Source organism: Oenanthe melanoleuca, unplaced genomic scaffold (assembly GCF_029582105.1).
Source record: "Oenanthe melanoleuca isolate GR-GAL-2019-014 unplaced genomic scaffold, OMel1.0 S001, whole genome shotgun sequence".
Taxonomy (NCBI): Eukaryota; Metazoa; Chordata; class Aves; order Passeriformes; family Muscicapidae; genus Oenanthe; species Oenanthe melanoleuca.
In genome coordinates this window covers 9,695,531-9,713,936 of record NW_026612650.1, presented here as the reverse complement: position 1 = coordinate 9,713,936, position 18,406 = coordinate 9,695,531, and the positions used below count along the sequence as shown (strand labels likewise).

At 50.8% G+C, this 18,406-nt stretch overlaps 1 protein-coding gene and 1 pseudogene across 1 annotated transcript; both read left to right on the top strand.

The window, feature by feature from the left end:
- Nucleotides 1–7,722: 7,722 nt before the first annotated feature.
- The window catches only part of LOC130266042 (zinc finger protein 883-like), a 222,077-nt pseudogene continuing 211,393 nt past the window's right edge, over nucleotides 7,723–18,406 (top strand).
- Nucleotides 8,176–18,268, top strand: LOC130266162 (zinc finger protein 286A-like). The gene is made up of 2 exons (XM_056515510.1): nucleotides 8,176–8,296; nucleotides 14,832–18,268. Exon 2 carries the CDS (start codon nucleotides 15,071–15,073, stop codon nucleotides 15,947–15,949), a length of 879 nt encoding a protein of 292 aa, XP_056371485.1. The 5' UTR covers nucleotides 8,176–8,296; nucleotides 14,832–15,070; the 3' UTR covers nucleotides 15,950–18,268.

The window sequence follows — 18,406 nt, the reverse complement described above, 5'->3', positions numbered from 1 at the left end:
TGAGAGTTCCTGATTCAAAAATTATAATACTCGGGAGGGAGAGGGTTTACATTCTCCATCTCGGGAGGAGTTCCTGCCTTTCTTGGCAAATACCTCTCCTCCAAACCAGGACAGTCTCCCAGGTGCCCAAGTCCCCAGGTCCAGCTCTCAGCAGCCTCCCCCGGCTTTCCAGCCCGGCTTTCCCCAGCTCTGCCCCGGGCAGGCACTCGGTGTTTCCGTGGTGCCCCTGCCCCGCTCAGCTCCCTGTGCCCTGCAAAGGCGCCCAGGCTGCTCTCGGTGCCCCTGGGTGTCACTGAGCGAGGCAGTGACGAGCCCCGGGGCCCAGGCAGAGCCCTGAGGGACACCCCTCGTCCCCGGCCTCCCGCGGGACACGGAGCCACTGCCCACAAGGCCCTGGCACGTCCGGCCGGCCAATTCCTCCTGCCCCGGCCAGCCCGGGCTGCAGCCCCAGGGCTCTGCAGGGCGGGGCTGGGGCTGTCGCCTGGCACCGTGGCCAAAGCCTCCCGGGGCTCTGGGCACGGCAGCGGCTACAAGGCCACGAGTCCGGGGCTGCTCCGTGCTGCTTCCAGGCTGTCCCTCTGCTGTTGGGTGCTGGGTGTGGCCCTTTGTGACACGGGTGTGTGTCACGGCCCTCGGTGATGTGGGACATTGTGGTGCTGTCATGAATGAGAATGTTTGAGATCACTTAAAAATTGCTGGCAAGGGCATGAACAAAAGCCAGTTTCAATATTAAGCAACAAAGCACAACCGATTCATTGGCAAGATTCACTCCACTGTCTACAGGAGAGCTAAGGCACAAGAGAAAACAAGCATCAACAAAATCCAGGCAACCATAACAGAAATGAACTGAAAACTCTCTGGGGAAGTGTGGGTGGGTGTGTGCTGTGTTCAGGTGCATTGGACAAAAGGCAGTGTGGGCAAGGATTAAAAGGAACATGGACTAAAAACTTAACAACACTGAGCAGCACTTTAACGTCTACCTTAATCAGTAACTTAACTTGTACCTTAGGCCTAGCAATTCAACAGAGGAACAACACTGAACTTATATCTAACTTAACTTATAACTTAACAATTCAACAGAGGAATAACACTTAACAGCATTTAATGTAACTTACAGCTATAACTTTCAAGTTGTATTTAGCAACTTAACTGAAAAACAACAGTCAGCTTATGACTCACATTCAACGGCTTAGCAAAAGAACAACAACTAGAAGCATTTAAATAAGTCCATAACTAGAAATGAACCTTGCACACAGGCCTGAGATATCCAAGGTACTTCCACATCTAGGAAAGCAGTGTTTGCTATAGCTTATGTGCAGGAGCATACACACAGATAGGAACAGTCAGTGCAAGCAAGGTACCTGTGAAAAATTCCCCTCAGAGCTCAGTGAAATCCTCCCTTCAGATGTTTTTGCATTGCCTGCTGGCCAAAGGATCGGGCCTTGAGAAGTGAAGGGATTGGCCCAGGACACGTTGTGTTTCCATGATCCTCTAGGCACAGCAAAGCTGAGGGTTTGCTGGCTCTGAGAGGCCCCCTCAGAGGGACACTGCTGGACACAGCCCACGGTGTCCCAGGGGAGCTCAAAGGTCTCCTTTTGGATTTCTGTTGATAGAGTCAAAAGAGAGTGGGCTCCAGTCATAACAATATTTCATCCCAGCTACAGTTTGGGTCGGCACTTTCTCTAGAAGTGGGGGAATGCATCACCACACTGGGATCTCAGGGGTGCCCATGGCCTGGGTGATGCCCTGGATGTCTGGCCCGATGCCAGACACCCACCAAAGCCACTCTGACCCTGTCCCTCTCCAGCTGGAATAGTGGAGAGAAAATTTAACCACGAGACCCTGGATCAGGTTAAGATGGGGAGAGGTCCTCACCAAACAGGAAAACAGGAACAACAGACCCAGCCTGGGCACAGTGAATGAATTTATTAGCAACCAAATCACAGCAGGACAAGGAGAAGGGAAAGAAATCTCTTCATACCCCATCCCCCCACCCAATGGTGGTCACCAGGACCACGAATCACCAGGGATCTACCCAACAGGGGTCACTGGGGATCATCCAACAACAATCCTCCCATGGGGGATGGAGCTGGAGCAGAGCACAAAGCTCTTCCCACACTCGGGGCACTCACAGGGCTTCCCTTAGTGAAGCCTCCATTTGTGTCGGGTCAAGTTAGAGCTCGTGGTGAAGCTCTTCCCACACTCAGGACACTCATAGGGTCTCTCCCCAGTGTGGATGCGCCGGTGTCTGATGAGGTGGGAGTTCTGCTTGAATCCCTTCCCACAGAGCAGAAGGGCCTCTCCTCTGTGTGAATCTGCTTGTGTTTGAGGAGACTGGAGCTGGTCTGAAACCTCTTCCCACAATCAGGACACTCGTAGGGCTTCTCCCCAGTGTGGATGTGCTGGTGGACTCTCAGGTTGTTGCTCCATTCAAAGCTCTTCCCAAATTCCAAGCAGGTGTACGAACCTTCCCCTGTGTGGGTCACCTGGTGCTGCATCAGGATGGAGATGTCACTGAAGCTCTTTCCACATTCCCCACACTTGTAGGACCGTTCCCCAGTGTGCATCCTCTGGTCTTGCATCAGCTGGGAGTTATGGCAGAAATCCTTCCAAAATTCCAAGCACTTGTGGGGCTTCTCCCCTCCATGAGGCTGCTCCACCAGCTCTGAGCTCTGCCTGGATCTCCGGCCACCTTCCCGGCTCAGGGAGGGTCTCTCCTCCTCGCAGCTCCCTGGGCTGGGTTTGCAGCCCCTCCTCCTGAGGGATCTCCGGGGCTTTTCCTTCTGCCCCATCTGCCCACACCTTGGAAACGAAAAAGCCTGGTTTGAGAAAAAAATAAGAAGAAAATGCCTTGGACTAGGGTTTCCTCCTTGCACAAGTTCATCTTAGGGAATCACTGGGCATCTTGTATCTCTAAGAACCTCACAAACACCAACACTCAGCCCAAAAATCCTCCAAACATCATAACACAGATGAAAAACTCCCCAAACAGCCAGATTCAGCCAAAAGCTCCTGCAAAATATTAAAGATTCAGGCCCCATAAAAAGCCAAATAAAGCTCAGAAACAACAAAATTCACCACTGTGAGTCAGGGATCCCCCATCCCTGTCACCTGCTGCATGTGGGGAGGGCAATGCTCCTGGGGCTGAGGGGGAGGCTGCAGATACAGCTTGTGCTGCTTCCTGCTTCTGCTCCTCCTCCTCCTGTGTCCCTACTATTTCTCACACTCCTCTTCCTCCTACTATTCCTCCTCCTCCTGCACAATCCCACCGTCTCCTCCCATGTCCAGCGTTTGACCATTTTGTCCTGCAACCCTGCTTCTCCTTCCCTTCTCCTGCTGCCCCCAGGCCCAGCACCCACTGCCAGCTCCCTCTTCCCCCCAAACCCACAGCATCCCAGCGCAGGGGCAGGGATGGAGCTGGGGCAGCTCGGGCTGGGGCAGCGCTAGGCTCTCGGCCGCTCCTGCCCGCACTCGGTCCCCACTGCAGCCGCTCCCGCCACGACAGCGTGGGGGGGCCCGGCCTTGGCGCTGCCCCCTCCCACCTCCCCAAATTCCCCTCGTGGGGGGCGCTGGGGCCAGAGGGGTGCAGGTGGGGTCCAGGTGGGGAACGCTGGGAGCTGCGGCTCTGCCTGCACCCCCATGGAAGGAAGAACAGGAAAGTGTCTTTACAAACAGATGCTGGGAATCCGCCTGGAGATAGGGCCAGGGACGTGTACATAAGGAAGTGACAGCAGAAGCCATCGGGTTCAGAAAATGTTATTAATTGACCACACACACTGCTGCCCAGTCAAGGTCCTGCTAAACTCATGAGCTCCCAGAACAACAAAGACTTAACAGAGCCATGGATACCGTAAGCTATACAAAAGTGGGGTGCATATTAAGGGGGCTCCAGCACCCATCAGTCTCAGATCCTTACACCATTATGAACCAGGCTCCCTCCTCACACTGACACCATTCAGTGCTTGATGTCAAAGATGCTTTCTGGAGATGCCCACTCACACAGCATGGAAAACTGTATTTTGCCTTTGAGTGGGAACAAGAGGTAGAAGGGAAAATGATAAAGATGTGGACGCTCCTTCTGCAGGGATGCACAGAAGCACCAGCCTTACTGGGGCAAGCCTTGCAGAAAATATCACAAGGATTTACCCCACCCCATGAACCCATTGCATTAATGCAGGATGTGGATGACTTGCTCCAATCAGGAGGACAAGAAGAAGTGGTAGAAGAAACTTCTGTGAAATGGCTGAATGTTCAGGATAAAAAGCATCTTTGAGTATTTAAAAAAAAAAAAGCACAAATGGTGGAGAAAAAGTTTAAATATTTGGAAAATATTTTGACTGAATTTTGTGATGTAATGACCCAGAGAGGGACCAGGGAATCTCAGAAGCAATCCAAAACTAAAAAGGAGTGGCAAGAAGTCTAAGAATAGATAAGAAATTGCAGGACATGGATTGAAGAAGCACTGTTCTAGCCAGAACACTGAATGACTTCTTAAGCCCAAATAGCCTCCATGTTGTGGTAAAGATGGGAGAAAAATACCACAACTTCAGAAAACTAAAAAACCAAATGATTGACGCTGCGGTGGCTCTACCAGACTCAGAAAAGAAACAAGAATTGTAAGTGGATCATAAACCAGGCCATGCTCAATGAAGTATTCTGCTCAAATATTTAACCCAGTGGCCAGATTGGCCTCTTTTTCTGTAGAATTGTGCAGCCACATCCTTAATAGGACCTGAGGCATAAAAACTGATGGCAGAAGGATCTCCTATGGTTCAAGTTTGGCACCAAGTTAAAGCTCTGACAACCAAAAGAGTCTCTACATGGATGAGCAGTGTACTGTGATTACAGAATGAAACTTGTTCAGTGACACAGGAGGATTTAGAATTGAGGACGGGAAGGGTTTAACCCAGCCTCCTGTTTGAACAGCCTGCACAGGGGCTGGGAACAAACCCATGGCTGCATTCAAGTGACAGAGCTCCAGAGCCAGGACAGGAGAGATTGATGAGACATTCCCTGGCCTGAGGGAGAAAATGTGTTTATGGATGGGGCTGCAAGGGCAGGAGAAGGGAAAACAGTTCCAAAACACACTCTTATTAAGGAAAGGGAATTACACCAAGACTTACACTCTGCCGAGAAAGTTCAGAGAAGCACCACTGGTGGCCAAGTGCCGTGGCCCATCCCAAGTGTCCCTGAGCACAGAAACAGCCCCAGCACAGCTCAGCACGGGGGGACCCCTCACCCTGGGCTCAGGAGCTCTCAAGCCCCGCAGATTTGCACTTCCCGGCTGCAGCACCAGCATGGGAGGCCCCACTGAGCCTGCACTGAAGGCAACGCAGCAGCAGCCAGGGCTCCACAGCGGGGGAAGCCCCTGGGCCTGCCCACACATCCTCTGCTCAAATCCTCTGCCTGGGCACCCTCCTTTGGCATCTCCAGCCACTGGGGCCAATCCTTGCTGCCACTGCTGCAGCTTCGCTGCTTTCTGTGCCTGCACTGCCACAGCTGCTGGGGAACACAACTGGCACAATTCCACTCTGGCTCTCAATTGCACTCACACACTGGGCTGGGGGAGATTGGAAAATCACAAAAAAAACTGGGCTGGTACTGGAAAATTCAGCAACTTAAAATTTTTTTACTTTTCATTTCCATACTCGGGCTTGGTTTGCCTTTCCCTTGGGGAAAGGAATTTTAAAGGCTTTTTTTAAAGGGATATTGCTCCACCCAACAGAGATGAGTTTAACATCTCAACAGACTGGGAATGGCCCAAAAGATACCTACAAAGATAACAACCATCAACAAAAAAATCAGCGACCATCAGGAAACATCAAGGAGCACCCACCTCAGAGATCGCTCTGGGCAGTGCTGGAGAGACCTTGTCTGGGAAAAGCTGAGATGGAAAATCAGGAGTGTGGACCTAATTAACATCAGACGGACCGAATCAGAGGCAAAGAAACCCGGGTCCAATAGTAAACCAAATACTAAGAACTACACAATTTGGAAGTAATCCACACCAAACCAGTGGATTTCAATGGCTTCCGAGTGGATGAAATTTAAGAAAAATCTAGTACAACTCACGTGCCATGGAATGATTTTCTCTGCACACTCGGCTGATGTGTGGATGAAATGATTTCTGTTGCACATCCTGGCAAGAATCAAGTAATGCCTTCACTATCTAACACTAAAGGTATCAAGTTAAAAGCAGATTGTGGGGGGACCACATGAGTAATCCAATGGCTCTGCAAGAGAAGTATCTGTTTCTGGATCCAGGAAAGGAGTTTTAGAAATAGAAATTAACAGTGCTGGGGCAAAAGCATCCATTTATCATTTGAATTACAGAATTAGGTTGCAAAGGACAGGCAGTGATGACGCTGAGAATGTCAGGAAAATTAATCCACAAACACCAGAGGTTTATGCCCAAAAATGAGACAGAGGAGTCCTTCTTTGCTTTATTCGAATAAAGGGAGAGGCCATGGTCCATTCCTCTGTGATCTCATAGATTTCTGGAGGACTCAGCCTCCTTTTTATGCCACTTTCCCGGCCGCATTTCCCTCTCTCTTTCTCCACTGGCTGAGGTACTTGAGAGGTACAGACTTCCCGGAATACCTGATACTTGAGATTCCCCTCTAATGCATAACCCTCCCTTTTAATTCTTAGAGAATTTATTGTTTTTCCCCATTACTTCTTTCATCTTTACATATCCAATTTCACTTATCAGCCAAACTACAGTTTGTTTGTAAAGGCAAAAATAGTTCTCCATTCAACAATCAGTGAAATCCATCCCGTCGTTTCTTTTATCTCTCACCCTGGTCTTAGCTACCAGAACATTCACAGCTCGTCTGTAAAGACAAATGCAACATTCCTCGAAGAATAATCTCAAAACCAAAGAGGAAACAGAAAAAGAGATACAGTTCATAGTTATTAAAATATTGTAAAGACAATTCTTGGGGAACTAAGAAGAGGATGGAGTGAAAGCAGTAAGATTAATATCGTAGTAGGCGTGCATATTAAGGGGGACATGCAGCAGGCGGATCGGGAAGTCTGAACCTTCCAAGTACCTCAGCCAGTGGGGAAAGGGAAAGGGAGATGCAGCCGGCAAAACGAGGATAAAAAGGAGGCGGCGTTTTAGAGACACCGCATGGCAAATGCCCATAGTCTCTCCATTTATTCATCAATAAAGTCACTTTTACAGGACTCCTCCGTCTCCTTTGGGCACGCAAACCTCGGGCCACCTGAATATTCCCACACAGCCCCGGGGCCTCTCTCAAACATCCCTTGCCCGCCTCGGGCTCCTGCCGGGGCTCCACGTGGGTCCCGGCTCCATCCCGGACTCACCCCCACCTCCCACCGCCCTCAGCTCCTGCTCACCCCGAGCTCCCGCCGGTTCAGGGCAGCAGCGGTTCCTTGGCCCGATGCCCGGGCCGGGCCCAGCGCGGGAGCCGCTCCTCAGGCGAGGTTTCCGAGAAATGGCGGAGCTCGGGGAAAGGGAGGGGAGCCCGTGCCGTGTGCACAGCCCGTCCCTCGCTGCGATTGGCTGATTGTTCTGTCACTTCTACCTGTCTGCGCTGATTGGGCAAAGCCGGAACAAGCCAGGCCCAATGCCGCCGTTACAGCACCCCTGGCGCACCAAATGAGCAAGGGGCAGAGCATTTGTACAGGCCAGGGAGCGGCTGCCGTGGTCGGAGCCCGGTGAGGCGCGGCGGACCTCGGAGGAGGCGACAGCGCAGCATGCCGGGCACAGCGCAGCCACCTCTGTGCTACCAACAGGAACTGCGACGAACCAGCGCTGCTCCGGCCGCGGCTCCTGCCTTGTCCCCAGCCGGAAGGAGACCGCGGGTAGGCGCTCCCGCAGCGCCCTCATCCCAGGGGAACACAGGCCGGGCACGGCACAGCGAACCCGCCAGAGCCTCCTGCTGTCCCCTCCGCCCGCAGCGAGCCCCGAGCCCCCGCAGAACCGAGCGCGGCTCCCACCTGCGCTGGGGCCGCCTCCGAGATCCGCTACCGCGTCACCCGGCTCCGGCCGCTGCCGCAGCTCCCTGGAAGCACAGGAGCTCTGAAAATAGCGCCCCGGTAGCGGCCCCGGGGCTGGCTTGTCCCCGCTCTGTCCAATCAGCGCGCGAGATCGAGCAGAATCAGCCAATCGCAGCGAGGGGCGGGCTCTGCACACGGCACGGGCTCCCCTCCCTTTCCCCGAGCTCCTCCATTTCTCGGAAACCTCGCCTGAGGAGCGGCTCCCGCGCTGGGCCCGGCCCGGGCATCGGGCCAAGGAACCGCTGCTGCCCTGAACCGGCGGGAGCTCGGGGTGAGCAGGAGCTGAGGGCGGTGGGAGGTGGGGGTGAGTCCGGGATGGAGCCGGGACCCACGTGGAGCCCCGGCAGGAGCCCGAGGCGGGCAAGGGATGTTTGAGAGGGGCCCCGGGGCTGTGCGGGAATATTCAGGTGGCCCGAGGTTTGCGTGCCCAAAGGAGACGGAGGAGTCCTGTAAAAGTGACTTTATTGATGAATAAATGGAGAGACTATGGGCATTTGCCATGCGGTGTCTCTAAAACGCCGCCTCCTTTTTATCCTCGTTTTGCCGGCTGCATCTCCCTTTCCCTTTCCCCACTGGCTGAGGTACTTGGAAGGTTCAGACTTCCCGATCCTCCTGCTGCATGTCCCCCTTAATATGCACGCCTACTACGATATTAATCTTACTGCTTTCACTCCATCCTCTTCTTAGTTCCCCAAGAATTGTCTTTACAATATTTTAATAACTATGAACTGTATCTCTTTTTCTGTTTCCTCTTTGGTTTTGAGATTATTCTTCGAGGAATGTTGCATTTGTCTTTACAGACGAGCTGTGAATGTTCTGGTAGCTAAGACCAGGGTGAGAGATAAAAGAAACGACGGGATGGATTTCACTGATTGTTGAATGGAGAACTATTTTTGCCTTTACAAACAAACTGTAGTTTGGCTGATAAGTGAAATTGGATATGTAAAGATGAAAGAAGTAATGGGGAAAAACAATAAATTCTCTAAGAATTAAAAGGGAGGGTTATACATTAGAGGGGAATCTCAAGTATCAGGTATTCCGGGAAGTCTGTACCTCTCAAGTACCTCAGCCAGTGGAGAAAGAGAGAGGGAAATGCGGCCGGGAAAGTGGCATAAAAAGGAGGCTGAGTCCTCCAGAAATCTATGAGATCACAGAGGAATGGACCATGGCCTCTCCCTTTATTCGAATAAAGCAAAGAAGGACTCCTCTGTCTCATTTTTGGGCATAAACCTCTGGTGTTTGTGGATTAATTTTCCTGACATTCTCAGCGTCATCACTGCCTGTCTTTGCAACCTAATTCTGTAATTCAAATGATAAATGGATGCTTTTGCCCCAGCACTGTTAATTTCTATTTCTAAAACTCCTTTCCTGGATCCAGAAACAGATACTTCTCTTGCAGAGCCATTGGATTACTCATGTGGTCCCCCCACAATCTGCTTTTAACTTGATACCTTTAGTGTTAGATAGTGAAGGCATTACTTGATTCTTGCCAGGATGTGCAACAGAAATCATTTCATCCACACATCAGCCGAGTGTGCAGAGAAAATCATTCCATGGCACGTGAGTTGTACTAGATTTTTCTTAAATTTCATCCACTCGGAAGCCATTGAAATCCACTGGTTTGGTGTGGATTACTTCCAAATTGTGTAGTTCTTAGTATTTGGTTTACTATTGGACCCGGGTTTCTTTGCCTCTGATTCGGTCTGTCTGATGTTAATTAGGTCCACACTCCTGATTTTCCATCTCAGCTTTTCCCAGACAAGGTCTCTCCAGCACTGCCCAGAGCGATCTCTGAGGTGGGTGCTCCTTGATGTTTCCTGATGGTCGCTGATTTTTTTGTTGATGGTTGTTATCTTTGTAGGTATCTTTTGGGCCATTCCCAGTCTGTTGAGATGTTAAACTCATCTCTGTTGGGTGGAGCAATATCCCTTTAAAAAAAGCCTTTAAAATTCCTTTCCCCAAGGGAAAGGCAAACCAAGCCCGAGTATGGAAATGAAAAGTAAAAAAATTTTAAGTTGCTGAATTTTCCAGTACCAGCCCAGTTTTTTTGTGATTTTCCAATCTCCCCCAGCCCAGTGTGTGAGTGCAATTGAGAGCCAGAGTGGAATTGTGCCATTGTGTTCCCCAGCAGCTGTGGCAGTGCAGGCACAGAAAGCAGCGAAGCTGCAGCAGTGGCAGCAAGGATTGGCCCCAGTGGCTGGAGATGCCAAAGGAGGGTGCCCAGGCAGAGGATTTGAGCAGAGGATGTGTGGGCAGGCCCAGGGGCTTCCCCCGCTGTGGAGCCCTGGCTGCTGCTGCGTTGCCTTCAGTGCAGGCTCAGTGGGGCCTCCCATGCTGGTGCTGCAGCCGGGAAGTGCAAATCTGCGGGGCTTGAGAGCTCCTGAGCCCGGGTGAGGGGTCCCCCCGTGCTGAGCTGTGCTGGGGCTGTTTCTGTGCTCAGGGACACTTGGGATGGGCCACGGCACTTGGCCACCAGTGGTGCTTCTCTGAACTTTCTCGGCAGAGGTCTTGGTGTAATTCCCTTTCCTTAATAAGAGTGTGTTTTGGAACTGTTTTCCCTTCTCCTGCCCTTGCAGCCCCATCCATAAACACATTTTCTCCCTCAGGCCAGGGAATGTCTCATCAATCTCTCCTGTCCTGGCTCTGGAGCTCTGTCACTTGAATGCAGCCATGGGTTTGTTCCCAGTCCCAGTTCTGGAACAGCCCCTGTGCAGGCTGTTCAAACAAACAGGAGGCTAGGTTAAACCCTTCCCCTGTCCTCAATTCTAAATCCTTCTGTGCCATTGAACAATTTTCATTCTCTAAGCGCCGAGCACTGCTCATCCATGTAGAGGCTCTTTGGTTGTCAGAGCTTTAACTTGGTGCCAGACTAGAACAACAGGAGATCCTTCTGCCATCAGTTTTTATGCCTCAGGTCCCATTAAAGCTGTGGCTGCACAATTCTGCAGACAGTGAGACCACTCTATCCAGTGGTTTAAACATTTTAACATAAGAATTCCTTTGGTATGGCCCTGTTTAACATCCAGATGCAATTCAAATTTATTTTCTGAGTCTGCAAGACCTATGGCTGTGGCATCAGTCACTTCGTTCTATCATTTTCTTCAGTTTTAGTCTTTTTCTCATATCCATACCATAACATTTAGGCTGTTGGGGGTTAAAATATAATAAAATATTTTTGCTAGAACCGAGAATCCTGAATCCATGTCCTGCAATTCTCTGTTAATCCTCAGAATTGTCCCAGCTCCATTTTAGTGCTGGAAAATGTTACTTCTGAGATTTCCTGCAGTGTTATTTGAGTATTGGAAGGGTTAAAATTGCACACACGGTGAAGGAGCTGGGCTCAGTCATCTTGGAGCTGTGCTAGGATTTTTTTAGGCTGCGCGGGCTGTGTGAAACTGCAGAGCTCAGCAAGCAAATGGGGGAGGGAGGCTCGGCTGGAACAGAGCCCAGCTGCATTTCCTTCAAGCTGTGTGGGCAGCTGGAGGGAAGCAAAGCTTCTGAACTTCTGAGACGGCAGCAGCGCCCTGGCCAAGCTGTGACTGCGCTGGAGGCGGGGGGAAACTCAGATTTTCGCAAAGGTTTCTCTTTCTCCTGGCCATCAGGGCCCTTAGTTGAAAACGGGGGGGCTTCAGTGGCTCCCCCACCCTGCCTGGCCAGGCCGCATGGGGAGGGGGCCGGGCTGGGCCAGACTGGCTGGCTTTATCTTCAGATACCAGAAGTCAAAAGAGAAAGTTTCACTTTTACCCATGTGATTAATGGAGGCAAAGTAACTTTTTACTTGGTTACCCAAGCTGCCAATTACTAAATCAGCTTTCTGATTGGTTCTAGCATCTCACAGAAAAAAGTTTTCAGCGAAAAAACCTTTGTGTGAGTGTGTCTGTACTTCTCTTCCTTGGGACTTCTATGTAAAACCAGCACATTCCACCCCTCACATTCATGAATCACATTTCACAATTACTATCAAAATTACACTTAACTTACTACTTGAAACAGAAAAATTTAACCTTAGCCACCACCCTTAGATATTTCACCATTATTTCTACTTCATCCTTATAATCTAATACATGCCTTGCTTTTACTCCTCTTAATTGATCCCATTTCATAACTTTATTAATTTTCTCTTGCCCACATTCTGCACCAAAAATGTCTTGGTTTAATTTAGGTTTGCTGATTTTAATATATTTAATTTTTCTTTGAGATAGGATTTAGGAGCAAAAACAAGGCAGGTCTAAAACTGAAAAGGGTATAAAGAAGAAATTTATTAATAACACAGGGAAACTAAGAAATTTGGAATAAGATTTCCAGATCAATTCTTCCTCCCTCACCACCTTCCATATTTCTTAACAACAACATACAGAGACACTTCAGTCAGTCTGTCAAATAATCATTTCTGTTCACTCTAGAGAGGGAAGTTCTTTTTTGTTTTGGCCATAGGATTCTTTTTTAAGAGAATAATAAATTTCTCTTGTGTCTACACTTTTACAATTTGCATCCACCTGGGAAAATCTGCAAATCGTGGAAATTTTTTAATTTTCACAGTCTTTTTAGATCTGTGTTATGGGTTATGCTAATTCTCATGGGGTATTACTTTTAAGGGCAGACTGTTCAAAGGCACAAGTTTACTTCATCTCTTTTTTCATCTCTTTTTTCATCTCCTCTTCCTTGGAACTTTTATGTAAAACCAGCACACATTACAATATTCATGTTACTATTTCCAATCACAAAAGGTTAGTATGTTACAGTTTAACCTAGAAGTTGTTTTTCAGTTTTCTTGCAGTGGAAGATTCTGAGATCTTTTCTCTACTTGCAATATGGCTTTTTGTTTGTCTGTGAAAATATTTTTGCTTGGTAAAAACATCTTTTGTTTGAGGTGGATTTATCCTTTGCTCTAAGTGATAAAAGCCTCTTCCAGTTCACTTGCTCTGTGCCTTCTTAGTTATCCAGTAAAACTCACTCAGCAATTCTTTTCTTCTACATCAAAACTTGCTATCATTTCTATACCTTCTTCAGATTCTACATTCAAAGATCTTTCTGTTATACATACATATCTGTGAGACCTTCCTGTCAACTCCATATCCTCCCAACAGTCCATGTCTTTACCACTTTCCCTTCTACGTCATGTTCCCACTCAAAGGCAGAATACAGTTTGCCATCCTGTGTGAGTGGGCATCCCCAGAAAGCATGTTTGACATCAAGTGCTGAATGGTGTCAGTGTGAGGAGGGAACCTGGTTCAAGGTGGTGTAAGGATCTGAGACTGTGAGGTGCCTGGGTTTACTAATCTCATTTATTATTCTTCTGCATCATTCTGTGGATTCCGTCTGATTTCTTGACTGGCAGGATAAGAGCATTATAGGGAGAGATCCTTGGCTCCAAAAGCCCTGCCTTTAGCAGGGACTCAATAACAGGCTGTGAGCCCTTCCTTCCCTCCCTTGGAATAGGGTATTGCTTTAGACACCTCTTGTCCTGTTTGCTTCAAAGTACTTTGTAGAGGCTTCATGTCTAATTTTCTCTATTTTCCTGGAGCTGCCCACACTTCTGGGTTCACTTCAGCATAGGCCTTGCCAGACATTTGCCAGACAAAGGCATAACTCTATCACCTTTAAAATATTAATTTGCATTCCCAAATTAGCCTTCAAATCCCTTCTCAGTAAAGTAAAATCAGAATTAGGAGCAACTAAAAGCTCATGCATTTCAAACCCGTCCCCACATCTTCTAACACTGGTGGAATAAAACACACCAGCTCATCTTTCCCCCTTATCTCCTGAATGCTGCTGTCTAAATCCTTTCTCGATTTCCCTTATTGCCCCCCCTGGATGTCCATGTCCTTGATTACCTTTGGGAGAATGTGCAAACTCCCTCAACATGCTCCCAAGGGACCCTTCAGAGATATTTTGGGATCATCATCCCTTTTGCTGGCAGCCCTTCCTGGCTTTCCCTTCCTTCCCTCCATGGGTGTCCTGCCATGTTTAGTCCCCAAAGATCCCACTGTGCTCACTGATGAGATTTTCAGTGCTCTCTGGCTGCCGACTCTTCCCGGCCCCCCTGATCTGTCACTTGTCTGTCTCCTGGTCACTCTCAGGTACCCAATCCATGCCCGGTGCTGCCGCCCCCCGAGGGAGCCGATCCCCCAAACTGGGTGAGGCACCTTCAGCTCCACTTGCTGCCCCTGCCCCGGATGGTGCGGGGCGCTGATGGCTCAGCAGTGTCCAGGCAGAGCCGCAGCTCCCAGCGTTGCCCACCTGGACTCCACCTGCACCCCCCTGGCCTCAGCGCCCCCCGCGAGGGGAATTTGGGGAGGTGGGAGGGGGCAGTGCCAAGGCCGGGCCCCCCCGCGCTGTCGTGGCGGGAGCAGCTACAGTGGGGACCGAGTGCGGGCGGGAGCGGCCGAGAGCCCAGCGCTGCCCCAGCCTGAGCTGCCCCAGCTCCATCCCTGCCCCTGCACTGGGATGCTGTGGGTTTGGGGGGAAGAGGGAGCCGGCAGTGGGTGCTGGGCCTGGGAGCAGCAGGAGAAGGGAAGGAGAAGCAGGGCTGAAGAAGAAGATGGTCAAATGATGCACATGGGAGGAGAAGGTGGGATTGTGCAGGAGAAGGAGGAATAGGAGGAGAAAGGGGAAGCAGCACAAGGTTCCATCCCTCCTTGTATCTGCAACCTCAGCAACCACAAGGGTTTCCCCCCCCCCCCCCCCCATATGCAGCAAGTGGATTGATAGGGGGATCCACGATTTTCACGGGGGTGAATTTTGGTGATTCTGAGTTTTATTAGGTTAAATGTTGGTCTTTGTTGTTTTTTTTTTTTTTTTTGCAGGGCCTGACTATATTTTGGATGGGATTTTTGACGAATCTTCCTGTTTGGGGAGATTTTCATCTGTCTCTTGAGATTTCGAGAATTTTTGGTTTGAACCTGGTGTTTTGGAGGCTCTTACATACACAAGATTGCCAATGATTTCCTGATGTGCACTTGGGCAAGGACAATCCCCCAGCCCAAGTTGCTCTCCTCTTGTTTTTTCCCTATCCCAGGATTTTTCATTTCCGGGTTGCGGGGGAATGGAGCAGGAGGAAAAGTCCCAAAGATCCCTCATGAGGAGGAGCTGTAAACCCAACGCAGGGAGCTGTGAGGAGGAAAGACTCTCCCTGAGCCGGGAAGGCGGCCAGAGATCCAGCCCGAGCTCAGAGCTGGAGCACCTTCATGGAGGGGAGAAGCCCCACAAGTGCTTGGAATGTGGGAAGGGTTTCAGGTACAATTGTGAGCTGATCCGGCACCAGAGTATCTACACTGGGGAGAAGCCCTACGAGTGTGGGGAATGTGGGAAGGGTTTCAGTCACAGCTCCAGCCTGATCCGGCACCAGAGGATCCACGCTGGGGACAAGCCTCATGAGTGTGGGGAATGTGGGAAGGGTTTCATCCGGAGCTCCCATCTGATTCAGCACCAGAGGATCCACACTGGGGAGAAGCCCTACGAGTGTGGGGAGTGTGAGAAGAGATTCAGAGACAGCTCCAGCCTGATCCAGCACCAGAGGATCCACAGTGGTGAAAAGCCCTACGAGTGTGGGAAATGTGGGAAGAGTTTCTGGACAATGTCTGATCTGACACAGCACCAGGTTATTCACACTGGGGAACGGCCCTACACCTGCTTGGAATGTAGGAAGAGCTTTGGGTGGATGTCCAGCCTGAGAAGACACCAGCGCATCCACACCGGGGAGAGGCCCTACGAGTGTCCTGTGTGTGGGAAGAGGTTTCAGACCAGCTCCAATCTCCTTCTACATGAGCGGATTCACACAGAGGAGAGGCCCTTCCGCTGCGCTGAATGTGGGAAGGGATTCAAGCACAACTGCACCCTCATTCTGCGCCAGCGCATCCACACTGGGGAGAGGCCCTACAAGTGTTCTGAGTGTGGAAAGAGCTTCTCAGACAGCTCAAACTGAACAAACACCAGTGGAGACAGCACTAAGGGAAGCCCTGTGAGTGCCCCGAGTATGGGAGGAGCTTCGTGCTCTGCTCCAGCTCCATCTCCCATGAGAGGATCAGTGTTGGGCAAAGCCCTGGTGATCCATGGTCCTGGTGGTCCATGTTGGGAAGACACCTGGCTATGGCTGCTCTGCATCATCCTGTCTCCCTATGGGCACCTGGATTTACGCAGAGGCAGGAACATCCATTGGGATTCAAAGTGACAATGGGAATTCGTTGGGGAGATTGGATTTGTTGGCTTTCAACACCAGAAAATCTTCTGTGTTCTGTCCTGTCTTCTGTGTGCATCCAGATGCTGTGAATGGTCTAGGAGGTCTTTTCCAACCTCAGTGATCTGACATTTTTGTTTTTCTATTACTAAAGGGTGTCCTATTCAGGAAAATGGTGATGGACTGGGGCAACGACCAAGATTTTGGAGACAGTGGGGTGGAAACCCCTCCAGGAAATGTTCTTCCATTCCACCCTAGCACGTAGACAGCTGGCACAGACACAGAAATTATTTTCTTTTGGCCTTGATTTGCTTTTGATTTCTCTTCATCCCTTTTAGACATCCAACACTAAAATAAAGATACTGAATTGAGGCATGAGTGGGGACATAGGGGGACGGAGACATGGCGAGAGACAAACAGGGAGAGTGACTTGGGGACAAATGGACATGGAGGAGGAGGTAGCCTTTTGTGGGGACATGGGCTAGGACGGAGATGTGCGGGACATTGACAGTAATGGAAACATGGTGAGGGGACAGCCATGGGTGAGGACACAGTGGGACATGGCCAGTGACATGGCCACGGCCAGTGCCATGGGGGGAGCATGCAGGGGCTGTTAGAGATGCTGTGTTTGAGGGAGTTAAGGGTTCCTTGGAGGGACTTGGGGCTTGCTGAGGGCTTTGGAGACCCCAGGCCGAGTGGCCCCAGCTCCCTGCCCTGGAGCCCCAGCTGGGCATTGGGCTCCTGGAAGGGAATGAACGTCCTTGTCCCCACAGGGGAAATGACAGCACCTCCAGGGTGTCAGGGGCAGCTGAGAGGCCACAAGAGGGAGGTGAAATCCAGACAGAGCTGTCCCGCTCCAAAACTGCACCCCAAAAATCCCAAACCTCAGGCATTTCTCCTAGGAAAAAGTGGCAATGAAGTGCCTTTATTTTGGGATAGGGGTATGGGACCTCCAGAGTAAGGAGGAGGGGTGTGGAGCTCCTGAAACCAAGCATTTTGGACGGAGGTGGTGAGTTGGAAGGCAGTGGGGAATAGGTGGAAGAGCATGGGAAAAAGAAGCTGGGACAACCATAGAGTGGGGGTGGGGGGGCTGGGATTCCCAAATTACATTGGTAGGGGTCCCACTCCTCCCCCTTTCTAGTCCTGCCTCCTCTTCCTGTTCCTTTCCGACCCTTCTCCTGCTCATTCCTTTGCCCTCCTCCTCCTTGTCCATCCCTTCTCCTGCTCCCCCTGGGCCCACCACCCACCCTTGTCCCTCCGTTTTACCAACGTGTCATCCCATGAAAGGAGCTGGGATGGAGCCAGGGCAGGTTGGGCTGGGGCAGCGCTGGGCTCTTGGCCAGGCCTGGGCACCCCCCATGTGCCCCCTCCTCAGATCCCCTTGGAGGCTTAGGGGGGACCTGGCACCTTTGGGGTTGGTGCAGTGCCGTGTTGGGGGTCAGGTTCCTCCAAAGGCCCCCCAGAGCATGGTGAGAATGGGGGAACATGACCTTTCCTGAGGGTCCCCATTCCCAATCCATGCCGGCACCCGTTCTGTTCCCCCAAATCATGGCTCCCCTGCAGGGTCCCTCCAACTCCTTCTCCACTGGCCCCCAACAAACAGGGCCAGACAAACTGAAGCTTTATTTAGAATACTGGGAGCAGCTGTTCGAGGGCAGAGTGACACTGGGCTGGGGGACCCCAGGGGGAGCACACACGTTCACCCAAGTCCTGCTGGTCCCCAGACAGGTGAGCTCCCAGCACCACCAGTACCACCAGTACGGCCCCAGCGCCGGGCAGTGCCACCAGCCCCGAAGCAGCCACGCTGTGCTGTGGAGGGGGACTCCTTGCTGCCCCACCCCATGCAGCACTGGGAGCACCATTCCGGACGAGTTCAATGGCATCAGTGGGCAGATGACATAAGAACTCATGGAAGTGAGTCTACCACAATCTGCTTAGAACATCCAAAATTGGTGGAAATCATCAGGATTCTCCCAAAAAAGGGGCCACCTCTGCTCATAAACTAACCAGGAAATCCCCCAAAAGTGCCCCCAAAGTTTATAACCCCCTAAAACTGGCGGAAAGCACCAGGATCTTCTGTAATACGGGCTCCCCATATCCTTTCCTGTGGGGCCCCACTCCAATGTCAGGGCCTGTTGGAGTGTGTAAAATAGAAGCTTCTCTGAGTCCCTGAGAGAGAAGAATGCAGGGATTGAATTAAAGCCT

Bases quoted from the DNA above. Each gene is read 5' to 3' on its own strand.
- LOC130266162 (XM_056515510.1), top strand. From the start codon at position 15,071: ATGGAGCAGGAGGAAAAGTCCCAAAGATCCCTCATGAGGAGGAGCTGT.